The sequence below is a fragment of the Myotis nattereri genome, assembly GCF_964212035.1.
Source record: "Myotis nattereri genome assembly, chromosome: 7".
NCBI lineage: Eukaryota > Metazoa > Chordata > Mammalia > Chiroptera > Vespertilionidae > Myotis > Myotis nattereri.
Window position 1 is genome coordinate 45,933,840 of NC_138082.1, and position 27,372 is coordinate 45,961,211.

Consider the following 27,372-nt stretch of genomic DNA (forward strand, 5'->3'; position numbering starts at 1 on the left):
TAATGACCAAGCCATTGTATGCTATCCTATAGATAGCATCATTTGTGGCAAAATCTAGGTCTACATAACACCTTTTCAGAGCTTTTCCAAGCACACAACATTGGCTTCTCTAAAATGTCTGTGTTTGTATGCTGCTGGTTGTAAAGGGAGGGGATTTTGTTACGTTGTTGTTGGCAGTGTTCCAGCATAGAGAAGATCCAGAGGCTCCATTCCTTCCTCATGCGCTTTTTGGGAGGTGTTAGATAACTAGGCTTTAAAGGAAGCTTGCTTAAGAGAAGGATTTACAGCTTCAAGAAAGCATAACATTATATTTGACATAAATAATTATTACATATGTATACAGAGTTTTTAGGATAATCCATTTTCCCCATTTTATTAAAAACCCTGAAATGTTCTATGGGTAAGTAACATGGAGGAAACCATTTCTTTCTGGGCTTGTTTATTCATGCCTAGTACATCTATATTACTAACAATTCTCTCCATTTACCCAGGCCTGATACCACAACTTATAGGGGTTGCTCCAGAAAAGGCCATTAAACTGACTGTAAGTTTTTTCCCATTAAATTTACGTTGTCTGTTTAGATTATCATTAAGCCAAAATGAAAACTGATACTGCTGAGACTGACACACTATCAAGGCATTTGTAAAATTTTAAATTATATGTAGACATTTGATAATTTTTCATCTTATGAGACAAATATTTTGTTGATTTGTAAAACCAATAACATATTAGTAGAAGAAATTATGGTTAACGGATGTTAACTCTGATTAACCGATGTTCTCTTTCTAATTAGGTTAATGATTTTGTTCGGGACAAATTCACCAAAAGAGATGGTTCCATTCCACTTTTTGCAGAAATCCTTGCTGGAGGTTGTGTACGTATTAATACTAGATATTTTCATGGCAAATATGTTCCTTTAACTTTCTTGCACATTAGATAGAATATCTGAGTGACATTCCCTCTGAACTTAAGGGATTCTAAGCAGATTTTCTCAGTGATCATATGGGATGACTTTTAAATTTCATTGCATAGTCTAACTCAGTGATGGCGAACCTATGACACGCGTGTCAGAGGTGACACGCGAACTCATTTTTTGGTTGATTTTTCTTTGTTAAATGGTGTTTAAATATATAAAATAAATATCAAAAATATAAGTCTTTGTTTTAATATGATTGCAAATATAAAAAAATTTCTATACATGAAATGGCACCAGAGTTAAGTTAGAGTTTTTCAAAATGCAGACACGCCGAGCTCAAAAGGTTCGCCATCACTGGTCTAACTGGTTTTGAGTGCAGGAAACAGGTAGTGTTTTATCAGCTCAGTTTCTTAAAAGCCCCTGAAACATTACCTTCCACACTTTTTGAAGTTCTAATTCTGATTCTTCTTAAATATCACAGTAAATAGTAGCAATGGAGAGAGTTACCATACATTTATATTGACTGTTACTGTAAGTATGAGATGATGGATTAATTGGGCCTTTATATTTAAGTGAAGGACTGAAGAAGTCACTGTAGTATACTTATAATTGTTCTTCTTTAGGGACCAGAGGATACAGCAAACAACCATAACTATGTTGAGGCTGTGGACAGTTCTGAACGCAGCGGTTCAGATTATATTTACTTTATGAGAGCACAAAGGTTTCTATCTAAAATGGGAGTGTGACATTGGATTTAGACCAATTCTCAAATCTAAGTAATCAGCTAAACTAATTTTATTTGTGGTGTTCATTTCATATTTGGCAATACATTATGCGATTTGTTTAAGACATACTTAGTCCATTTTGTCCCTGAAAACCTTAATAACTTTTAGTTGAATTAGCTGAAAATCTTGGCTAAACCCTCCTCAGTTGCATGTGGAACCTGAGGTGATGAGGTCACTGACCTTTGTAGTTTTTAATTCAGAGAAGATGCCCTGAGCGTCAGAGAGAGGCTGCTCTGGATTCTCCTTGATGAGATTTATCAGCCTGGCACATATGTGGGTCCTCACCTTTCTGTAACCAAAGTTCTTATGGAAGAGGTGGCTTAGTGTGTGTGCACACACACCTGCATGCATGCCCATGTTGAACATCTTTTCATGTATAATAGCATTTATCTATCTGCATTTGTCTATTTCCTTTGGAGAAATGTATGTAGAATTTTTTTCCACATTTTTTTTTGTTAATCCTCATTTGAGGATTTTTTTTCCCCATTGATTTTTAGCGAGAGTGGAAGGAAAGGAAAGAGACAGAGAGAGAAACATTTATGTGAGAGCGACATATCGATTGATTGCCTCTCGTTTGTGCCCCAATCTGGACCGGGGGTCAAGCTTGCAACTGAGGTTACATGCCCTTGATCAGAATTAAACCCAAGACCCTTCAGTCCTTGGGCCAATGTTCTAACCACTTAGCCAAGCCAGATAGGGCTCTTTGTCCATTTTTAGTTGGATTGTCTTTTATTATTGAGTTATAAGATTTCTTTATATATTGAGTCTCAGATCAGATTTTTTTTGCAAATATTTTTGTACTTTCCTGACTGTATCCTTTGAAGAATTGTACTTTGATTTTTTTGAAGTACAATTTATATTTTCTTCTGTTATTTGAACTTTTGATGTTATATTTAAGAAATCATTGCCTAATCTAAGGTCATGACGATTTATACCTCTGTTTTCTTCTAAGAGTTATAGTTTTAGCTCTCACATTTAGGGCTTTGATCTTATATACCACTAGAGACCTGGTACACGATTTCGTGCACAGGTGGGGTCCCTAGGCCTAGCTGGTGATCAGGGCTGATCAGGGCCGGACCAATTTGGGCCTGCCGGCCAGGGGAGAAAAACAGGGGGAGGGACCATGGGCCAATCAGGGCCTGCTGGCCAGGGGGGAGGGACAGGGTGCAGCAGGTTGGCCGCAGACCCCAAGGAGGGAGCCGGCCCTCAGCCACCCTGGGAAAGGGGTTGCGTCCACCCCCGGTTCACCATCCCAGTCTGGGGACCGAAGGTTTCAGTGGAATCGGGAGAGAAGGCAACAGTCACTGGACTGGGTGCAGAAGGAACAGACGCTGCCCCCGCCAGCCGACCATGGGAGGTTGGCTGTGGGAGCACACTGACCCAGTTGAGCATCTGCCCTCTGGTAGTCAGTGTGCGTCATAGTGACTGGTTGACCAGTCGTTCAGTTGTGACGGTCATTTAGGCTTTTATATATAGAGATTTTTTTAACCTTAATTTTTTAGGGTCTTTTGCCTTGACCAGAGATATTACCAAATGACAGTTTAATTATTGACAACATTTTGATATATTTCCTTCTAATGTTTCTATATATATGCTTGTGTGCATGTGTATGTGTGTATGCACATGCATGCTCACCCACCAACATTCCTTTTTAAGCCAAATGGAAGTTTTGTTCAATCTGACTTTCTGATTGCAAATGAAAGCTACTCTCCATTTCTGAGGTCAGGAGGGAGTCACAGTGGAACGTCTCACTCTAGAAATACAATATAACCTTTGGGAACAGGAGTATAAACAGTGCGCATTTTCAAATTTTGAATCTTCATTGTGAACATTAAACTCTTGTTATTGTTTTTTTCTTTTTTTAATTTAATTTTTTTTTAATTGCTTAAAGTATTACAAAGGGTATTACATATGTGTTCATTTCCACCCCCCTCCCCCCCACCCTAGACAGTCCCCTAGCCTCCCCTATCCCCCAGTGTCTTATGTCCATTGGTTATGCTTATATGCATGCATACAAGTCCTTTGGTTGATCTCTTACCCCCCTACCTCCTGCCCCCCAACCCTCCCCGGCCTTCCCGCTGCAGTTTGACAGTCTGTTTGAGGCAGCTCTGCCTCTGTATCTATTATTGTTCAAAAGTTTATAATGGTCTCTATTATCCATGAATGAGTGAGATCATGTGGTATTTTTCCTTCATTGACTGGCTTATTTCACTTAGCATAATGCTCTCCAGTTCCATCCATGCTGTTGCAAATGGTAAGAGTTCCTTCCTTTTTAGAGCAGCATAGTATTCCATCGTGTAGATGTACCACCGTTTTCTAATCCATTCACCTACTGATGGGCACTTAGGCTGTTTCCAGATCTTAGCTATGGTGAATTGTGCTGCTATGAACATAGGGGTGCATATATCCTTTCTGATTGGTGTTTCTGGTTTCTTGGGATATATTCCTAGAAGTGGGGTCACAGGGTCAAATGGGAGTTCCATTTTCAGTTTTTTGAGGAAACTCCATACTGTCTTCCATAGTGGCTGCACCAGTCTGCATTCCCACCAGCAGTGCACAAGTGTTCCTTTTTCTCCACATCCTCTCCAGCACTTGTCGTTTGCTGATTTGTTGATGATAGCCAGTCTGACAGGTGTGAGATGGTACCTCATTGTTGTTTTGATTTGCATCTCTCGGATGATTAGTGACTTTGAGCATGTTTTCATATGTCTCTTGGCTTTCTGAATGTCCTCTTTTGAAAGGTGTCTATTTAGGTCCTTTGCCCATTTTTTTATTGGATTGTTTATCTTCCTTTTGTTAAGTTGTATGAGTTCCCTATAAATTTTGGAGATTAGGCCCTTATCAGATATGACATTGGCAAATATGTTTTCCCACACAGTGGGTTTTCTCGTTGTTTTGTTGATGGTTTCTTTTGCTGTGCAGAAGCTTTTTATTTTGATGTAGTCCCATTTGTTCATTTTCTCTTTAGTTTCAAGTGCCCTAGGAGCTGTATCAGTGAAGAAATTGCTTCGGCATATGTCTGAGATTTTGTTGCCTTTGGATTCTTCTAGAATTTTTATGGTTTCCTGTCATACATTTAAGTCCTTTATCCATTTTGAGTTTATTTTTGTGTATGGTGTAAGTTGGTGGTCTAGTTTCATTTTCTTGCATATATCCGTCCAATTTTCCCAACACCATTTATTGAAGAGACTATCTTGGCTCCATTGTATGTTCTTGCCTCCTTTGTCAAATATTAATTGAGCATATTGGTTCGGGCCGTAAACTCTTGTTTTATGTCTATATCAAAACCTTCCCAAGAGACTGTCAAACACAGAGGGAGGTAGGAGAGGGTGGGGATAAGGGGGAGAGATCAAAGGACTTGTATGCATGCATATAAGCATAACCAATGGACACAGACACGGGGGGGTGAAGGCATGAGTGGGGGGTGGGGCGGCAATGAGGGGATAAGGACACATATAAAATACCTTAATCAATAAAGAAAATAAAAACAAACAAACAAAACTTCCCAAGGAAGACTTACTAGTTCAGAATTTATCATAATTTAGATGTGCTAACAAAAGGTTTTTTTGGTAGAGTCTATAAACTGCACTTTAGGTTTAGTAATTGCTTGACCTTTGTTTAGGTGGGGATGGGTGAGAGTGTGTGTGTGTGTGTGTATGTGTGTGTTTATGTGTGTGTGTGTGCATGTGTGCATGTGCAGTTACTGAGTAAATACCTGTTATGGATGTTGTTTGTTTAGTATGCATGTACTAACAAATTTCAAATAATTTTTTCTCATTGGTAAGCCATTCTTATCAGGCTGTTTTTATTTTTCTATTAGAAAGTCTCCCTATATGTATAAAGACATATATATTCACACATATTACATGTCCATATCACACAAATATAATTGAGTTTTTATTAATCAGCTTAACAATAACCCACAACCGTCGGACCAACTAAGTTTTTATTATATCTGTTGTGAGCAAGAATAATATTTTAATGTCAAGTTAGAATTTTTTAACTACTTTAAAATGCACTATTGTCACTGATATGAAATAGGTAGATGGGGAACAGCGGCTCAGAAAGGCTAATTCTCTCACCCCATCACACAGTTAATATATGCTGCAGGTTTCATGTGAGTCCAAATATTTTTATTTTAAGCCCAACTCTTTTTATTCTATAATGCTGTCTTGGGGAATTAAATCAGGGCCTTGTCCATGTATCAAAATAAACCTAGATGAACCTATTCAACTTTGTACCAGCTTTTTTTTCTATGGGTATCCTATATAATAAAAGGCTAATATGCAAATTGTCCCCTCAACAGGGAGTTCAAATGGGAGTTTGACCAGGGGGTGGGGCCCGCCTGCCAACTGCCCGTGGCCCCTCCCCCCAGCCAGCCCGGCCCAATCGGCCCCAATCAGGGCAGGCCAGCCAGAACCCACTCATGCGCAAATTCGTTCACCGGGCCTCTAGTATATATAATAAAAATTTAACATACCTGAATGTATATACATATGTATTAATTTAGGTACAATTAATGTACCAAAATGAACAGATCTTAGATGTCAGTCTTCTCAATGAGTTTTAACAATTGTATACACCCATGAAGTCACCACACAAGACAAGATAAAGAACATTTTACACCAGAAGATTCATTCATGCCTTTTCCCAGTCAATCACACCTCCCCTCCCCCAGGTACCACTGGATTTCTGCCACCAGTTTTGTTTCTTTTTTTTTTCCCTTGTTTTTTTTTTAATTAAATCTTTATTGTTCAGATTATTACATTTGTTCCTCTTTTTCCCCCCCATAACTCCCCTCCTCCCAGTTCCCGCCCCACCCTCCGCCCTCACTCCCCACCCACTGTCCTCATCCATAGGTGCATGATTTTTGTCCAGTCTCTTCCCGCATCTCCCACACCCCTCTCACCCCCAAGAATAGTCCATTCCCTTTCTATGTCCCTGATTCTATTATAATCACCAGTTCATTCTGTTCATCAGATTATTTATTCACTTGATTCTTAGATTCACTTGTTGATAGATGCATATTTGTTGTTCATAATTTGTATCTTTACCTTTTTCTTCCTCTTCCTCTTCTTAAAGGATACCTTTCAGCATTTCATATAATCCTGGTTTGGTGGTGATGAACTCCTTTTGCTTTTCCTTATCTGTGAAGCTCTTTATCTGACCTTCAATTCTGAATGATAGCTTTGCTGGATAAAGTAATCTTGGTTGTAGGTACTTGCCATTCATCACTTTGAATATTTCTTGCCACTCCCTTCTGGCCTGCAAAGTTTCTGTTGAGAAATCAGCTGACAGTCGTATGGGTATTCCCTTGTAGGTAACTGAGTTTCTTTCTCTTGCTGCTTTTAAGATTCTCTCTTTATCTTTTGCTCTTGGCATTTTAATTATGATGTGTCTTGGTGTGGTCCTCTTTGGATTCCTTTTGTTTGGGGTTCTCCGCGCTTCTTGGACTTGTAAGTCCATTTCTTTCACCAGGTGAGGGAAGTTTTCTGTCATTATTTCTTCAACTAGGTTTTCAATATCTTGGTCTCTCTCATCTTCTGGCACCCCTATAATTCTGATGTTGGTACGCTTGAAGCTGTCCCAGAGGCTCCTTACACTATCCTCGCATTTTTGGATTCTTTTTTCATTCCGCCCCTCCGGTTGGGTGTTTTTTGCTTCCTCGCATTTCAAATCTTTGCCTTGATTCTTGCGCTCCTCTGGTCTGCTGTCGGGAGTCTGTATACTATTCGTTATTTCATTCCGTGTATGCTTAATTTCTAGTTGGTTCCCCATCATAACATCGAGGGTCTCATTAGTTTTCTTGTAGATCTCATTAAGTTTATCGGCGGCTTCTAAACAGTTCTTGAGAGATCTTAAAAGTGTGGTTCTGAACTCTATATCTTCCATTGACAATTTTGTACTGTTTCTTTGTCTCCGCATTTTGTTAGGCTTTCTTGGTGCACCCCCCAGTGGTCTTTGTGCGCAGTCTTGTAGTTAAGCCTTGATTGTTGTAGCTAATACCAGGGAGGGTTTGACCTCCAGGCCAAGTGGCTGTGAGAATCAGCTGTGTCTGCAGTGAGAAAACTTCTGTTCTCTAGGGAGGTGCTAATCTAGCCTTTGCCTGAGGCTATCCGGCAAATGCCTCTGTGCAGGGCTTGGGCGGGGCGGGTCGCACAGGATCAACAGGGTGGGCCGGAGAGAGCAGTTATGGCGGCTCTCAGTCCTGTCCCCAGGGGCTCTGCCTCTCTGAGTCCCAGCACCCGCTGCAAACCTCAGAGAGAAAGTTGCACTCGCTCTGACCGAAGCCAGACAGTCCCGCTTCTCCCGTTTGAGTCTGGGTCCCTAAAGACTCGCCAGTATCTGGAGCTCAGAGTCTGCGACTCCCTCCCGATTGAAAACGCCAACCGCGCCCTCCGCCGCCAGCCCGCTCTGCGCGCTCCGCACCTCAGAATTTGACTTCAGCACTGCGCCTCCTCTGTGTGTCCGTATGCGTTTCTCTTTCCTCCTAGCTGTAGGACTTCCACTCAGCCAGCGTTCCTGTGGTTCTGGGTGATGTCCGTTCCGTCTTTTAGTTTCACTTTTGAAGTAGTTGTTCAAGGCAGCAAACTCCGGCTTTAACCTATGCCGCCATCTTGGTTCTCCCAGTTTTGTTTCTTCTCAGATTTCATATGCATGGAATCGTACAAAATGTGTTCTTTTGTTGTTGACAGAAGTTTGCTTAACAGTATTTTCAAGTCATATGCTTTCATTTTTCATGGATGAATATCTAAGAGTGTAATAAAGTAGATGTATTTTCAATTTGAAAGAAACTGCCGGTTGGTTTTTTGAAGTGGGTGGACCATTTTATAGTCTCATCAGTAGTGTATTCAATTATTCCACATCCTCACCGAAGTCACCAATGTTTCATGTTCTTAGTTGGGTTTTTAAAAAAAATTTTAGTCATTCTAATTGGTGGGAAATGATATCTTATTGTGGTTTTAATTTACATTTCCCTAAAGCCTAAAGATATTAAGCATCCTTTCATGTGTTTATTGGCTATTCATATATCTTTTTTTGTGAAGTATCTGTTCAGGTCGTCTGCCTATTTTTTCATTGTTATTCTTATTTTTTATTGTTGATTTATAGTTCTTTAATACATCATAGAGACAGTACTTTGCAAATATAGGTGCTATCAATATTCTTCCCAGGCTATGACCTGTCTCTTAATTACCTTAATGGTGTCTGTAGAGTTTAGATATGTCTGTTCACTTAAGTGGGGAAAAATGTAATATCTTTTCAGGTCAACAGAGCAGAAAGTTTGAAAGTCTAAATGGACTGACCTATATATTTTTTCTAAATATCTCTCTGGTATCTGTTTTAATGTTTAATTCTAACTAGAGCACTTACCTGACTGGTCCTATTACCTCTTTAGAGAATGTATACTTCTGAATGGATAGAAGTCATAAAACTCCAAATGTATTTATTGCTCAGCAAAGGGCTAGTGTAAATCCATCACACTGCAGGTGTTTCCTTAGCCCTGTGTGAACTTAGCTTCCTGAAGAACTCACCCCCTTCCCCTGGTACCTTGCTTTCAATTTGCATGGTGCTCTCAAATTAGCGCACAAGAGCTCTGTTAGGGAGAAGGGCAGTTGTTAGGATCTCTATTGTCATATTAAGAAACCAAGAATTGGAAAGGTTATGACCTATCCAAGGTTACCAGATTAATGGCAATATAGGTCAACAGTCTTGCAAACCTGGACTCTTTCTACTCTCTATTGCTTCTTCCTTTCATTCCACCCAACACACAACCCCATGTTGGGTGCAACCAGAAGTCCACTTGGAGCTTTTACTAACCCTGGGAGCCAAGATTTATAGCTGGCCAGCCTCCTATGCTGCGTGCTCCTCAGCAAGCTGAGCTATCACATCTCTGAAGAGTTGTTTGGAAATAATTTCTCCAGCTCCCATCCCAGGAATACATGTGGTCCCAACTGTATGCTTGAATACTTATCTGAACACACATATGTATGCACACAAGTTGAAAGTCCATTTATGTCAAATGTCTTGTGATAAGTATATAGGAATTTTAATGCTTCCTTTACCCTCGTTAGGAGTACGTGTAGTTTTATCTACTCATATCCTAATACCCTGGCATGTATCATCACTCAGCAATGAGCAAATTGCAGTTTATTCCCTTTAAACTATCATTATCCTAAACTATTGTAGAAAGAACCATAGCATTTCCCACTGCTTTATAAAAGTCTGAGAATGTTTTTGGTTGATGGTGTGTGATACAGTCACTGTTGGTTCCTATTCCTCTTTGGCAGTCCTAGTGACAGCTGATTCTATGACTTTTATTCATTTTCTGGTTATTTTAATTTTACTTTATCTTTATTTTGTTGAATCTGGTTATTTTAAGTGCACATATTTTGTACATCTGTTCAAGGAGCTGGTGTGGCTTTAAATTGAAGTTAAAATTTTCATCAGTCTCTGTAAGGGAAGGCTTTGTAATGAATTGTTCAGACATTTTGTGGTTGGAGGGAAATAGTTGCAGACTATAGGAGACAACAGATCAAAGAAGGAAGTAAACAGGGGGCTTGGCACAGGCAGGGCCAGGTCGCCAGCCTCTTTGTGGACTCTGCCCTGGGGTGGAATTGTGAGGGCAGGAAGGTGAACAGGCCTAATCCTGTGTGCAGCCCTGTGGCCTCAGGCACAGCAGACATGTGGTGACATCTCAATATTGCATTCTTTCCCTCCTTACTTTCGCTGTCAGCTTTAGTTGGTTTATTTCCTCATTAAAAAAAAAGTGACTCTAGAGTAAATGGAAGTTTTTCCATTTCTGTTGTATATAGGTAACCTTCATTCAAAATGAATTTGTTCCCTATATTGTGTCATTTGTATTTCAGTTTTAAACAAACAAATGGCAATTTAATACTAAAAAATAAAAACATCTAAGTCAGTTTTAATATTAAGGCTTGCCTCTCCTCAAAAATATAAGCAACAATTTGAAGAGGGAAATTTAGCAGTTAGAGAATTAAAAGCTAATTTGGTGATTTGGTGAGTGAAAAAAAAAACTCACCAAAGGTATTGTGCAGATTGGTATGTTATCTATATAAGCATCAGTACCAGAAGCGGCAAGATGTCAAATTAAACAGTGTTCATTTAAGACATGTGGCTGTGTTATCAGGATGCTTTAATATGAAATTTTATATATCGGTGTCTATTTCAAATCACTAGCTATATTGGACTAGATTTTGTTGATCATATATACAGAGGTAGATAAGCTTTCTAAAAAAAAAATTATTGGAACCCTTATTCACTGCTGGTGGGAATGTAAATTGGCACAGCCACTATGGAAAACAGTATGGAGGTTCCTCAAAAAATTAAGAATAGAGTTACCGTATGACCCAGCATTCCCTCTTCTGGATGTATACCTGAAAATTTTAAAAACATTTATTTGCAAATATATATGCACCCCTCTGTTCATTACAGCATTATTCACGGTTGCCAAGATGCAGATAAGTTTTTTTAAAGCTTTGTATCCACAGATAACTGGCATTAACTGTTGTTTTTTTTTAAAGCATTCAAAGTACATAAATTACCAAATTTACCACAGGGAAGAATATATGAGAGAGGACCTAGTCTCTAAAACAGGGGTCCTCAAACTACGGCCCGCGGGCCACATGCAAATACAAATATTGTATTTGTTCCCGTTTTGTTTTTTTACTTCAAAATAAGATATGTGCAGTGTGCATAGGAATTTGTTCATAGTTTTTTTTAAACTATAGTCCGGCCCTCCAACGGTCTGAGGGACAGTGAACTGGCCCCCTGTTTAAAAGTTTGAGGACCCCTGCTCTAAAAGAAGCCACTGATTCTAAAACCAGTTCTGTTTCTTATTTTCTGGGAGGTTTTTTAGTTTGGTTTGGTTTGGGGGTAGTTAATACATTAGTTTAATTCAGAATTTAAAAGGTACAGTGGTGCTTTGAAAATTCTTTCTCCCAGCTACTATTTCTCTTTTCAGGAGGCAACCAATGTTTTCATCTCTAAGCCATTCTGATTTTAACAAATTTCGGTAAATTTTGACATATTTGTGATCAATGCATACCTAATATTTTATGTTCTGTTTATGTCCTTGGCACAATTATATTACCCAATCTTTTTATTTGATTAAGAGCATTTAATTGTTTCTACTTAACTCTTTTTGGGTATTTACATTTTTTTCTGTTTAATTTTGTTGCTTTCAAAATAGCAAACATTAGCATCTTTATAAAATTACTGGTACTTCTTTTCATTGAAAAGCTACCATATTTTTATTTCACAATTTCACACTTCTGAAATTTTGTATATTCAGTGTTGATATTTGCTGTAAGCAGTGTGTTGTTGTTGTTTTCTGTGAAAAGCTGTTATTAAATGAATGATATCATTTATAATCAATAGAGTCTGAAATAGAGGAGAAATGATAATTTTCTTGTATTTGTTTCTCAGAGAGGAAACACTAAGTTAAGGATGTGATAACATTATTATAATCCTATTTCTGTTACTAGATTTCTTAGCAGAGTGATTGAGTTATTTGAAGATTTTATTCCCCTCCCCCCTCTTGAATTTAGTATGTATGAGATAGTGATCAATCTTAGAGTTTAAAAAAGGAGAATGCATATTTGCCATATAGGTTTCCCTTTAAGTGTTATATTCAAAGTTTAAGACAAATTGCAATCTTTATTTTTTCTAAAATTATCCAGTATTTCTGGGTAATATTTGCCTACATATTCCTAGGCCTACTATAGAATGTTTTTAAAAATGTGTATTAACTTTTAAAACATATACATACTACGCATTGTTAGCAGTTTTTCTCCTTCAAGTGTAGCAGAGCACATAGGTGTGAAACACTTGTGGATGTGTGCCTTGCTGCCTGCTCACTTGTAGTTTCGTTCTGTGGTTCTGTCCAGTGCACTGTTGGCTCTTAGTATGTGTTCTGGGTAACAAGTCTTCAAAGCATACGACAGTTAATGTGTTTGTTTTAAAATGTCGTCATTTCCTTCTCTTAATTGTACTGTTCTTAAAAGAAGCCTGTTACACTCGGAAAGAAATTTGAAGAGTTGTTAAAGGAGTCCAAATCTCAGTAAACTGGCAGTTGATTCCAAAAAGGGTCTGTGAGGGAAGGGGAGGAGGAAACGGGTGGGGAATGCTGGTTGGAGTGCTACTGCTCTGCGGGATAATTTACTAATGATTAAAGCCACAAAAGGGCTTTATATTTACTTAAACATAATATCCACATGTGGCAACAGGAGTCGACATTGTCTGGTGCTGGCAAATTTTGGGGATTATAATAAAAATTTGTGTTTCTATTATTTTTTAATCTGCTTTAGTTTAGAACATAAAGTACATTTCCCCAAAGATAGTCTTTGTAACCATTATTTCAATAAGAGATTTCAAGGAAGTAGCAAACTTTTTCAGTTGGTTTGGTCTTTAATACTAGCTACAGGAGCAATTATTTGGATTATCATGTTAACATAATTTTTCACACAGCAATCCTTTTGAAAGTATTGTTTGCTTAGATTGAAACATTGCAATGTTTCTTCCTGCCTGTAGTGCAACAGATTAAAATACACAGACAAATGAACATGTAAAACTGGGTCAGTCAGTCACCTGGGGATCTATGTGCGAATGGTCTGGATTGTGTGAGTTGGGAGTTGCACAAAACCCAGAGAGAGACAGCAAAAAGGGGATTAGGGCCCTGGGGAATCCAGGACAATAAGCTTCCCATGAAGGGGGAAAGAATCTAGTGTTAGTGTTGGCAGTTGTGGATGTTTATGGGAGTAAAGGGTCAGGATTGGAACTGGAGTAGTTGGGGGTTTATAGCCCCAGGCCAGTTAGGAGAATGGGCTGGGACTTGTTTGTGCCCCTTGGAAGGAGGTCTGGGAGGGTTGTGATATTTAGAAAAGTGAACATGAATGTGAGTGAAGATAGAATGGATTTACAATGTCCCAATGAGGCATACATTTCCTGTTTCACACTTGATATGCTATTGCAGTGAAGTTATGATTATATAATTTTAGAGGCCCGGTGCACAAAATTTGTGCACGGGAGGGTGGAGGGTGTCTCTCAGCCCCTTCTTGCCATCTGGGACCTCTCTGGTAGGGTCCCTAGGCCTGGCCAGCAATCAGGGCCTATTAGGGCTTTCTTTCTCCTGCCTGCCAGCAGCTGGCCCCGCCCCCGCCACTGCCACTGCTTGCCATCTGTTTGGCGCTGACCCCCCCCCTTCCCCTCCACCAGTCGCCTCCTTCTGTGGGGCAATGGCTGGCTGGCCCCGCATACCTGCCACAGAGTCACCAGCCAGCTGGCCTGGACCTCCCTCTGTGGCCGCCAGCCCGGTGGCCCGGGCCTCGCTCTGCAGGATGATCGATCGCGGCTTCGCGATGGATCGCATTGCACCCGCCTTGGCTGGCCTGGTGCCAGTGTGTGTCATAGCGTGGTTGTCCGGAAGGTCATCTGGACAGTGTTCTGCTGTTTGGTCATTTGGTCGATTTGCGTATTATGCCTTTATAATAATAAAAGCATCATATGCTAATTAGACCAGATAGCTGAATGACCTTCCAGATGTCCTTCCTGACAACCTTCCGGACAAAGCTGGGGCTGCGAGGGCCGAGGCAGCCACCACGGCTTGCCCTGCAAGGGCTGAGGCAAGCCGCTGCATCTGTGAGGGCCAAGGCCCTTGCAAGAATTTCGTGCATCGAGCCCTAGATATAGATAATTAGGTAAATACTAGTGGCCTAGTGCGTGAAATCGCGCAGCCCCACCCACCCGCTTACTCCTTGCTGCGCTCGCAGCCCCGCCCACCCGCGCATGCCCTGCAGTGCTCTTGCCCTGCCCTCCTGCGTGTGCCCTGCCCATCCATGTGCACCTCGCGGTGCCTGCCTCGCCATGCCCGCCCCGCCTGCCCTCCGGCTGCCAGCCTTGCTGCAATCGGAGCCTGTGGGCTGTGGGGGAGGGATGAGAGGGTCTCCATGCATCTCCTGGTGACCGGTCGTTATGGCGTTACGGCCACTGGCCTTTTTATAATGTAGGTGGTTATGAGTATATAATGTAAATAGCTACAGGTGAAATGAAGCTGTGCAAATGAGACTTTTTTCACTTCATGAATAGAGATATGTATTTAAGTTTTTATAAGTGTATTCATTTTTATATATCCATGTACATATACATTCTTTCTTTCTTACAGAAACCAGAAAAGGAGTTGGTAACAGTTTTGTTAAACATTCCTTTTTCCCCTCTACTAGTTAACGGATTTCAGATACAAATACCCTTTCGTTATCCAAGTTCAGATCTCTGCCAGGCACTAGAGATGTGGATGTGGCTTTGATTCGCCTGTGTTGTACTCATGGGAATTGGGTGTTCCATTTCCCAGCTCTGCCTTGAAGAATTTTTCTGGTTTTGTGTTGAAATAATACTGAAATTTCCTTACTAAATTCTCTCTTTTTGTGTGGGTATTGCTTTGTAGAGATTTGCTCAGGATAATACAGTTTAGAATTTGAACCGGAAGAGACTTCCCCTTTCACCAAGGCACCTCCGTGGGGCCACGTTGTGTTACTTGTTCTACAGCCCGAGGAAGTGGAGGCAGGTGGCTGAGCTAAGGAAAGTGAATGGTTGCTGAGATGAGGAAAGAAACTATTGTAGATCCAAATTTTTGCTCCAGTTCATGAGAGACACAAAGCATCTCTTTCCCTCTCATCGGAGCTCCCCACCGCCTCATCTGGCTTCACTTTTGGGTTCAAATGAGTATTAGTTTTGCCATTTTGTATATAGCTGGGCTGACCCTGGACAGACTGGTCTGAGAAACACCTGACATTTCAAGTACAAACAAGCCATAGATTGGCTTGAGCAGTTTGGGACCATCCCTGTGAACTGGCCAAAGCGCCGTCCTCTTGTTTCCTGGTGAAGAGGGAGACGTAAAGTGGTCCGACTTGGAGGCTTTTCTGGATGTTTTCTTGTTACACTGCCAGCTGGGCTCTGATTTGGAAATCTGCTTCTCTCTCCTCCCTTGCCTGCAGGCTGGCGGCTCTCAGGTCATCTTTACCAACCCACTGGAGATAGTAAAGATTCGGCTGCAGGTGGCTGGGGAGATCACCACAGGACCCAGGGTCAGTGCCCTCAACGTGCTCCGCGACCTGGGACTTTTTGGTTTGTATAAGGTGGGTAGCTTCCCTCTGGTTGTCTCAACAGAAAGGTTGTGATTGACTCCATAGAAATGTGAAAGAAAGTAAAAACCAGACTCCCCCCCCACCCCCCCTCCACCCCAAATGGGAAAGCTGTCTTGTCCAGCAGGGTAGGTCCTGGAGTAGAAAATCAAACAAAAAGGAAATCAGGACGCGTGCACCAGAGGCAGAGGGCCATACAAGCACGGCTCCTGGTGTCACCCTCAGGCTCCTGTGAAGCTGCTGGCAGGCCGGCTGCCGACCCGCTGGCTGAGGCTCACAGCCTCTTATTGGATGATGGGTTTGGGAAAAGTTTCTTTGGTGTTGTCTTTGGGCTGGTCTTATGTTTATTTTGAGTCTGAGTTATCTTTATTGTTATCTTCCCAGTAGGAGCTTCTCTTTGTCTTAATAATTTGACCACAGTGAAGCAGTAGTCGACTTTGGTAGGATTCGGGCCTTTAAGAAGTTAAGTGGTGGGATTTGTCAATAATGAATTCCATTAAAAAAATAGAGTGTATTGTACTTTAGCAAAATGCCAGTCAACAGATTCCTTCCCTGCAGGTATACTTATTCCCATTATTACAGATCAGATGTAATGGAGCAGAAGCTGTTACTCTTCTTAAACAAGGAAGAGTATTTCATTTCATTCTTTTGTCTGGTATAAGGGAGGGAATACGTAAACTTAGCTGCCATAGACAACTGAGTTTCCACAGCATCTGACTTATTTATAGATCCATCACTGCCAAAGCGTGTCAGTTGGCTTCTGGAGCAGCAAATTAGAAATGAGGAATTCTGTGGATTAGACTCTAACAGCTACAGGGCTCTTAGGAGACCAGTTAAGCAGTGATGCCTATCTTGAGTTTTGTACACATTCTGTCCCTTCACCCCCAGTTCCCATCCTTTTGGAATTCCCTTTGACACTGAATTCATTAATATTATTTCTCTTTGTATCATCCTTCAGAGAGTCCCTAGAATTAAAAAAATATTTTAAAAAACATTTTAGGTGTCTTTTTTCTGTTGTTGCTATTAATTCTCACCTGAGGATATTTTTTCCATCGATTTTTAGAGAGAGTGGAAGGGAGGGAAGGCAGAGGGGAGTGAGTGAGAGAGAGAGAGAGAGAGAGAGAGAGGAGAGAGAGAGGAGAGAGAGAGAGAGAGAGAGAGAGAGAGAGAGAGAGAGAGAGGAGAAAGAGGAAGGAAGGAAGGAAGGAAGGAAGGAAGGAAGGAAGGAAGGAAGGAAGGAAGGAAAGAGAAAGAAAGAAAGAAAGAAAGAAAGAAAGAAAGAAAGAAAGAAAGAAAGAAAGAGAAAGAAAGAAAGAAAGGAAGGAAGGAAGAAAGAAAGAAAAAAAAGAAAGAAAGAAAGAAAGAAAGAAAGAAAGAAAGAAAGAAAGAAAGAAAGACACATCAATTGGTTGTCTGCACACATGCCCAGGGGTCAAACCTGCTACCTAAGTATGTGCCCTTGACCAGGAATCAAACCTATGACCCTTCAATGGGTGGGTGGACACTCTAACCATTAAGCAGCACTGGCCAGGGCCAATTTAGGTGTCTTTTAAAAATAACCATTAACGGCCTGGCCGGTGGCTCAGTGGTTGAGCGTCAACCAATGAACCAGGATGTCATGGTTCAATTTCCCAGTCAGGGCACATGCCCGGGTTGCAAGCTCAACCCCTGGTATGGAGCATGCAGGAAGCAGCCAATCAATGGTTCTCTTTCATCATTGATGTTTCTATCTCTCTTCCCCTCTCCTTTCCTCTCTGAAATCAATAAAATTACATTTTTAAAAATAGCCATTAGGGAAACAAGTACCAAAGTTGGACTGTTTGCCTGGCTCGGTAAAGCCCTGGGCAGTAGAACGTGTGTGACCAAGTCACTAAAACAGACTGTCCCTGGTGGCTTTCCACTCCCATGGAAACTTCCTGCTAAAATATTTTGTCTGGGTCCCCCCAGTCCTGTGCTATTTAGGACATGGGGAAAAGGAACATTGGTGGTTTCTTCCCCCTTCCTTTCCCACTACCACTGCCTATAGCTTCTTACCTGGCTTTCAGGGGCTCTAGCTGATGTGGATTGAATTGGTAATTTATTAGTTTTGGCACTGCCTTTGCTGGTTGCTTTGGAATCAAGCTATGAATATTACGTCTCCAAGTCTATTCCCCTACCACCTCCACCTCCACCCCCATCAAAGCCAAACAGGACAACCCAGGAGGTTTGAGAATTGACTTTTTATTAACCTTAAAAACTGTATCTGTACTGGAAATGCCAAAAAATTCTTAGTTGTCAAAATGATGTTATTGTCCAGTTAACTAGCTCTAGGACTCCAGACTCCACCAGCCTTTCTCAAGCTCTGAGTCATGTGTGCTTCTCTGTGTCGCACCCGTTCAGTTCTCCCCACCTCCCTTCCACATCAATCCCGGTGCTGTCTGAGGGACACCTCAGGCTTGTCACCTTGTGGACATTCACACTCTGTTTATACAACTGTGTTGCTCTGTTTCCTCACTGTGTGACAGGGTGCCAAAGCGTGTTTCCTCCGAGACATTCCCTTCTCCGCCATCTATTTTCCTGTTTATGCTCATTGCAAACTACTTCTGGCTGATGAAAATGGACGCGTGGGAGGTGCAAACCTCCTTGCAGCTGGAGCCATGGCAGGTAACGCTGTTATTTTTTAAGCCTAAGACCCGGCCCCCCCCCCCCCCCCACATTCTCCTTAAGAAGCACAGAATCTGTGTGTGCTTTCCCCCTTTATTTCTGGAAGGGTTATTGTTCGTATCTGACTTAGTTTAAATGTGATCGCTTTTACTCCTTTGTGGGATGTGCTGCAATTCTGATGAGAGTTAATTACATTTGCATAATGTGGATAAACAGCTTAATGCAGCTTAGCAACTTGGAGCCAAATTAGATCTGCCCATCTAAATTGGGCTTTCATCATTAACGTGTTTCTTAGCCTTCTGTGCCCCTCAAACTTTGGGTGCAGCCAAGCTAAGTGTTAAGGTGGAAAAGTTCTTTACCAAACCATTGCTTTTATCATAAAGCTGTTCCTGTTTCTTCTGCCATCGTCCTTAGACCAGAGTAAGCAATGTTTCCCCAGCAAACCACCTTGTCCTTGATTGGCATCTCTTCTCTGCCTCTTGCTACTTTCTGTCTTTTATTAATGGTGGTTTGTATAGTTTTGCCCTCTGTACTAGACTGGGAGCTCCTTGAGGGCAGAGGTTTCGTTCTGTTCATCCTTGCCTTCCCTATGAGGCCAGCAGGGTAATCTAGACATATAAAAGGCTACGTGACCGACCGGCCGTCCTTTTGACCAACTGACCAACTGACCGGCCAGTACATGTACACACACTGGCAGTTTAAAAATAAACGTTGACTTGTGCATGTGCGATGCATATAAAGCTCTCACTGGCACCAATCGCATGTGTGTTTTAATTTTATAATACTATATTATATATACTATTTTGACATGTAATTTTTTACAGTAACAGAATTACCACAGGAATCTTCTAACGAATTTCCTTTCAATGTGCACGAATCCGTGCACAGGGCCACTAGTAATATGATAAATGCTATTGGAAAAAATGAAAACCTTCATCTTGTCTAAGATACCAAATTGGACACAGAAGAGATTCATCTGAAAGAGGAGCCTAAAAAACGTAGGAGGTGCCAAGATGCTTCCCTCTGATCTCATGGGTCCAGGCTTCCTCCTGCTGTGAGGAGCTGACTGTGATAGAAGGGGAGTACCCGGCTTCCCCGCTGCACCAGGAATGACAGGAAGGAAAGGGCACGCGCCTTTTCTCCGTTACAGCAGGTCAAAGAAAGGAGCATGAAGGGTGAACACAAACTCAAACACTGTCCCCCAATGATCAGCGGAGCTCTGATTGCCTGAGCTCATTGCCTGTGGCTCTCACTAGGTTCATTCTCCTCTGGTGCCCTGGCTATACATCCCAGCACAGCCTGAGCACGTCAAAGTGCGGCATGTGACAGGAGCCCTTGGGGTGCACCATGTTGTCCTTCTTGACAGGGAATGACGTGATGATTAAGAAATGCTCCCGTGGCCCTAGCTGGTGTGGCTCCGTGGATAGAGCATCACCCTATGGACTGAAGGGTTGTGAGTTTGTGAGTTCAATTCTGGTCAAGGGCACGTACCTCCATTGCAGGGTGCTTCTGTGGCCCTGTTTGGGGCATGTGCAAGAGGCAACCAATCGATGGGTCTCTCTCTCATCGATATTTTTGTTTCCCTCCCTTCCACTCTCTCTCAAAATAAATGGAAAAATAGCCTCAGGTGAGGATTAGCAACAACAAAAAGAAACTCGCCCAGGGAGCTTTGAGCCCTTATTTGGGGTTCAGAAAGTCCCCCGTATTCTGGCACTTGGAACTTCAGTCAGTTGCATGCACATTTGAGAGGCAGTAAAGCTACCTGCTCAGCGTCGGCACTGAGTGCTCACCCAGCCCCATGGTGCTCTCCAAAGTCCCCCAGTTTTAACTGGGGCCAGCAGATTTCCCCTTAAGTCTTCTCTCTGTGCACTCCAGTCAGCAGCAAAACCAGCCGCGAGCAGTGTAATCGTGGACAGGCCTGTGGCCAGTGGCTGATGGAGCCAAGCAAACACTCCACGGAACTATCAGCACCAACTTCTCGCCCACAGACAATTGATGTCAGTTTTCAGAAGAGAGATGAATTTGTCTAATTTTTACCCATACAGCTTTGCTGGCAGGCACTGAGAATTTTCAGAATTCAGAACCTTCCAAAGGCAGGCAGTTACCCAGCTCCAGTTGCGTAAGAAGCAGAGCCCTGTGGAGGGAGGCTGTGAGCCTCTCCCCTGAGGAAGGTCACCTGGCTCCTTTGTTCCCTGTTTTGTTTTATGAGGAAAAGGTGTGGTTGTGAAGTCCATCTTGTGTGTCCTGCTGCTGGTCAATCTCATCATGACCCTGGGAGCTCGGCACGGGATGGATGACGAGGCCTTGCATGATCAGTCCCCTAAGGTTCCTTAACCAGTTGCCGGCCTCCTCTGCTCCCGTTGTAATGACTTCTGTCATATAAGTATGTCTGAGCAAGTTACAGTCAGCTCTCAAATTAGCCCCTCAAACGGGGGGATCTGAGTATGGCTATTCACCTCAGACCAGGGGTGGGCAAACTTTTTGACTCGAGGGCCACAATGGGTTCTTAAACTGGACCGGAGGGCTGGAACAAAAGCATGGATGGAGTGTTTGTGTGAACTAATGTAAATTCAAAGTAAACATCATTACATAAAAGGGTACGGTCTTTTTTTTTTTAGTTTTATTCATTTCAAACGGGCCGGATCCGGCCCGTGGGCCGTAGTTTGCCCACGGCTGCCTCAGACGCTAAGGTGACAAGAATTGGCAAAAAATCCCAAAAAAACAAAAAACAAAACACCACCACCCTAGTTTAATGTCAGATACATTTATGAGCTCATTAAATTAACATTATCCTCATTTCTTATTATACGTGAAAACACTTGATCTTATTTAAGAAAAAAGGAGGTAAAGTAATTGAAACCTAAGGGGGGATATTTGGGAATTATCTCAGTAATATTGCTGCCTTCTCTCTCACCCCCGCTCAGTTCTTTGAGATCATATAGTACAGAATATTTTCCTAATTTAGAAAGAAAAGAGAGTTCACACTGACACCATTACTGGGTGTTTATATCCCTTTTACATTAGTGCCCAGGCATCTATTTAGGAGGCTATGAGTTAGAGCAGTTGAAGTTGCCAATTGCATTGTTCGATGTTAGCAGTAGTATTTCTGTCCTCGTAAGGTGCTTTGGATTAATTAAATGTGTCTTTCTCCTGAAAGGTGTGCCTGCCGCTTCTCTGGTAACCCCGGCTGATGTCATCAAGACAAGACTGCAAGTGGCTGCCCGCGCTGGCCAGACGACATACAGTGGTGTCATCGACTGTTTCAGGAAGATACTCCGGGAAGAAGGGCCCTCCGCTTTTTGGAAGGGAACAGCAGGTAGGGGCAGGCCCGTGGCGAGGCGGCTGGCGGAAGGGGCCTCCCCGTTACCACAGGTTGTCTTTGCCAGGCAGTGTGGTTTAAGTGCCCCGCTCCCATCTCTCTTTCAGCCCGAGTGTTTCGGTCCTCTCCCCAGTTTGGTGTTACCTTGGTCACCTATGAACTTCTCCAGCGGTGGTTTTACGTTGACTTTGGAGGCCTGTAAGTGCAGCTGTTCGACACCTTTGTTAAGAAAGCACCCAAACAAATAGGTCTTTGCCTACAGAGGCAGTTTTGGAACTGAAAGGACAGAGAAGCCTAGAGGACCAGTGCATGTAAATCAAACAGGGGGCTTAAATCAAAAAGCCTCCGTGTTAGGGAGGTGAGATCTCGACAGGGCGACATCACACACAGTATTAAGCAGCTACTTGGGGAAAGTTTAGGGAGGCAGCCACTTAAAATGTTGTGTGAATAGGTGCCTTTTTTTAGTGTAAGCAATATGAGCTTCATGGATTTAGGTTCTTATTATTTAGATTTAGTAATGTCCTTTTCACCAGAAGCAATGTAAATTTGTATTAGTAACACTTTTGTGACCGTTCTTTTAAAGACTTAGTTAAGCCCTCATACCTCGGAGATTTCATTGTTCACTTTAATTTATTATTGGAATAGGTTTGGATGTTCTTAGAGCTAATTTATTGCAAACTAAGCAGAAGAGGCTCGAAGAGAGGTTATGCCTATGGACATAATCACTGGGGAGATCCAGGCCAGATATTGGTCCTCTCGAGGCTTAGTACTTGAAGCTTGTGCTGGAGAGAAGAGCAGCAACTTGTTGAATTTGCTGGGTGGGAAAGATTATACCCAAAGCAAGCAGTTATCAGCTTTTGAGCATAAGATCAATCCTGTGTCCGAGTCTTCGCCTCATAAACCAAGTAGAGGGACTTGTACAAAGAAGATCAGTCTTACACTCCAGGCTTTTCTATGCTTTCACATTCCGTAAAACTAAGAATTATATCTCTTTAAACAGTTTTAGCAATAATTTTCATGAATTTACGGTTTTAAAAGTTAGTGTTTTAAATTCTCAAAGGAAAAATGTAAACTTTTTATGATTATGCATTGTGTAGAAAATTTGGAAAATAGGAAAGTAAAAAAGAAAATCACTCATAGTCCCACTTCCCAGAAAGTTTTTATATTTGAGTGTATTTTCTTCTGATCTATTTTCTGTGGATCTATTTATATAAGTTTATAAGCATTGAAATTGATCCCATTGTCTCCTAAATCAAATATGTGACTGTGTTGTTTTCAAAGCCCCTATAAATTGGGATTACTGCAGCATAGATAACAAGCAAATAAGTTGGATAAATGATACCCTTTTTCGTGGCACGTGAGTCAGACTGAAATGTTCAGCTGTGTGCTATCCTCAGTCCCGAGCATGCTAACCATTAGCTTTGTCCTCTCAACAGCAAACCCTCTGGCTCAGAACCCACACCTAAGTCACGCATCGCAGACCTTCCTCCTGCCAATCCCGATCACATCGGTGGATACAGACTCGCCACAGCCACTTTTGCTGGCATTGAAAACAAGTTTGGCCTTTATCTCCCCAAATTTAAATCTCCTAGTGGCCCTGTGGCTCAGTCAAAGCCAGTGGCAGCAGCTCAGTGATGAGACGACCACTGAGTGTGGCCGAGTCGCTCCCTGAAGAGGGGGGCCTAGAGAGCAGCCCTGTGACGCGCCCAGGCAGCCGCACGATGCTGACTGAGCTGTCTATATGTCAGATACATGTATTTGTTTATAGTCATTTCCCAGGAAAAGATACAGTGCAGTTTCAAGCTTTAGTCTTACGTGTGGAAATGTTTTTAAGCTTGGGCATGAGTTAGTGTTCTAGACTGCTTTGCACAGCTTGCACTTATAGTGAGTGACTGTACATATTGTACATCTTTGTACAGAGACATCTTGGCACCTCATCCCAACAAATCACATTTATAGAATGTATGCAGTTCCTAGTGGCTGGAAATGTACAGGATGTTTTGAAAGTGTTTTATTAAGAATCACACGAAAATAAATGTATTACAATGAAATTCATTCTCTCATTGGTGACTGATGGAACTGAAGCATCAATATTGGATGTATGTAATTTCTAGTTTGTTTTCCATTCTGGAAGAAAAAGGTCCTTGCTGATAAAGAGGTATAACAAGACCAAGTGCCGACACCTTTGGATAAGAGATCCTTTGGAAAAGATGCATGTCAGTGGATGCCACAGGACAGGCTGAGACTGGCGGGTGCTGATGCGTTTCCATTGTATTAAGTGTGTGCATACATCCCCCTCTGTTCATCGATGCAAAGGCATTTCCTAGACAGCCCCTCTGCCATTGTGTTCATGGAGACAGGGCGTCTCCAGCTCTCCTGGCTTAGTTTTGCCTTCCTCTGGCACAGCAAGGGCCTAGCTGTCAAAACAGTAAAGGCTACTTTGGCAATTTTCCTCAAATGGATATGATTCCAGTCAAAAATAAAATACCAAAATGTGTCTGCATGTAGTTGAATTTTCCTTCATAAATATACTGATAGTGCCTTTTATTTTGATTTGCTACTAATTCCAGAGAACTCATGATCAGGTTTCCCTCTCTGACATTTTTATAGGAAATAGTTCGTGTTAGAAAGGACTATAGTGGAATGAGGGGAGGGAAGACGAAAGAGAAAAGCTCTGTCTTATGATTCAGTGGGGCCAGGTTCTTCCTTATGAACCCAAATACAAACTGCTTATTCCAGAAGTCACTCACCGAGGGTGTGATTACTAATTTAGATCTCAACAGGCATCCTGACAGCCACATCTACACTTCAGTATGGTTGTGACTTGATGTGTAGTGTCAGAATTTACTTACTTTAGCAAAGTGCTTTGGGAAAACATTATTGCTATTGCCAGTGAGCCGGGATATGAGAATGTATGCAAATGTTTTCAAGGGGCCAGCCTGGAGATGGACCAAGTCACTTACTATCCTCCATAGCGCTCATCAGTGATGGCTGACAGCCCTGAACACAGCCATAGGCTCTCCAGGCCCTGCAGGAACAAAAGAACTAGCTTTGAAAGCAAAGTTTTCAGTTCTTATTGGAATAGAATGAATAACAATACAGTTGTCTTGCTATTGCCACCTGTTAAAAATGTGCAAGTAGCCCTTGGATATGGTCTTACAGAAGATTCCTATGATACAAGATACATATTTAGAGTAAGATGAGAAAGTGCCCTCTGGGCCCTGCTTCTCCCATTACCACTCCCTGCCCCAGAGGTTATCACTCTTAACAGGTTAGAGCAGCGGTTCTCAACCTGTGGGTCGTGACCCCTTTGGGGGTCAAACAACCCTTTCACAGGGGTCACCTAAGACTATCGGAAAACACATATATAATTACATATTGTTTTTGTGATTAATCACTATGCTTTAATTATGTTCAATTTGTAACAGTGAAATTGGGGGTCACCACAACATGAGGAACTGTATTAAAGGGTCGCGGCATTAGGAAGGTTGAGAACCACTGGGTTAGAGGATACATTTGTAGCTCTTTTTCATATATATATATATATATATATATATATATATATATACACACACACACACACATATATACACACATACACACACACACACATACATATTTAAACTTTCAAACAGGATTGTTTTTAAATCTATGTATGTGTTTGATAGCTCGCTTTTGTTCATGACTTTTCATGTTGGGTCACAAAAGTTTATCTTAATTCTTAGTAGTTGCATAATATTGCATTGTATAGGTTATGATTCTTTTTATAAATTATCCCTTGTTCACATTCATTTTTTTCACATTGCAAGCAATGCTGTTGTAATTGGTAAACATCTTTGTACACATATTTTGAGTACATGTGCTAGTATTTCATTAGGATAGATATTTAAAATTGGAATTGGTAATTCACAAGATGTATGGATTTACATTTTATATATATATATATATATATATTGCCACATTGTTCTTTTTTTTAAATATATTTTTATTGGTTTCAGAGAGGAAGAGAGAGGGAGAGAGAGATAGAAACACCAATGATGAGAGAGAATCATTGATCGGCTGCCTCCTGCACGCCCCACACTGGGGATCGAGCCTGCAACCCGGGCATGTGCCCTGACCAGGAATTGAACCATGACCTCCTGGGCGATGCTCAATCACTGAGCCTTGCCAGCCAAGTGCCACATTGTTCTTTTTAAAAGGCTTTACTAATTTCCTTTCCTACTGACAACATATGAGGATTCCGTTTCTTTACAACATTGGCAGAAAGGGGTACTAACAGTTTTTTACATTTTAGTCAAATCATAAGTCATCATTATTTCACTTTTCATTTATCTAATTACTAGTGAGGTTGAACATCTTTTCATAGTTACTGGTCATTTAAATATTTTCTTATTGTGGAATGTATACAGTATGTATACACAAACATACACATATACTCATATGTATTTTAAACAAATAGTCGTAAAGTGAAAACCCATGTAACCACCCAGCTCAATAGAATATTGCTAACATCTCCTAAGTCCCCCTTATAACCCTCCCCATCATAATCCCTTCTCTCTTCTTTAACAGCATCTCCACCCTTCATTTCTTTGCTTTTCATTATAATTTTACCACCCATACATATATCCCTAAATATAATATTTAGTTCCTGGTTTTGAAATTTATATGAATTAGATTATATTGTATACTTTTTAAAAATATATTTTATTGATTTTTTACAGAGAGGAAGGGAGAGAGAGAGTTAGAAACATCGATGAGAGAGAAACATCGATCAGCTGCCTCCTGCACACCTCCTACTGGGGATGTGCCCGCAACCCAGGTATATGCCCTTGACCGGAACCGAACCTGGGACCTTGAGTCCGCAGGCCGACGCTCTATCCACTGAGCCAAACTGGTTTCGGCTATATTGTATACTTTTGAGACTTGTTTCTTTTGCTAAACATTATAAGATTTGTTCATATAACTGTAGCTAGAGTTTGCTTATTTCATTGTATGAATATATTACAATTTATTTTTCCATTTAACTCTCCACATCTGGGTTGTTTCCATTTTGGGGATATTACAGTGTTGCTCTGGATATCTTTTTTGTGAATTTTGGAGTATTCATTTTTAAAAGGATCTATACCTAAGGGCAGAACCACAGAGGCACTGGGTTTGTTAGATTCTACTTTGCGAGATCATGTCAAACTACTTCCTAGAAATTCTTACACGGATTTACATTCCCCCAAGGGTATATTTTTCTTCTTAATTTTTACCAATCTGTTGGCTGTATAATGTTATCTCATGGCTTTAAAGCATTTTCCATCAAATGAGGCTGAACATCTTTTATATGTTAAAATACACATTGTTCTTCAAAAAGACTTTACTTTCATACTGACAGCATATGAAAACCCAGTGTGTTTATTGGCTACTTGGAGTTCATCTTTGGTGAGTGAAGTATATGATAAAGTGTTCTAACCATTTTTCTCAGTAATTTGCAGAGGGTTCTTTATATATTCTGGATACTACTCTTTTATGAGTTGTGCTGCAAAATCTTTTCCCAGTGTATGGCT

The 27,372-nt window shown here is 41.4% G+C and overlaps 1 protein-coding gene across 7 annotated transcripts in view; it reads left to right on the top strand.

Annotated features, from left to right (window-relative positions):
* SLC25A12 (solute carrier family 25 member 12) overlaps window positions 1-24,317 on the top strand; it is a 171,523-nt gene extending 147,206 nt beyond the window's left edge. For all 7 annotated transcript variants that reach the window (XM_081095643.1, XM_081095645.1, XM_081095647.1 and 4 more), the window contains 7 exons: window positions 492-544; window positions 795-875; window positions 15,712-15,852; window positions 18,363-18,501; window positions 21,659-21,817; window positions 21,928-22,018; window positions 23,257-24,317. In XM_081095643.1, coding sequence (XP_080951769.1) covers window positions 492-544; window positions 795-875; window positions 15,712-15,852; window positions 18,363-18,501; window positions 21,659-21,817; window positions 21,928-22,018; window positions 23,257-23,455 — 863 coding nt within the window. In that variant the 3' untranslated portion in view covers window positions 23,456-24,317. The remainder of the gene's footprint in view (window positions 1-491; window positions 545-794; window positions 876-15,711; window positions 15,853-18,362; window positions 18,502-21,658; window positions 21,818-21,927; window positions 22,019-23,256) is intronic.
* The last annotated feature ends 3,055 nt before the right edge of the window (window positions 24,318-27,372 follow it).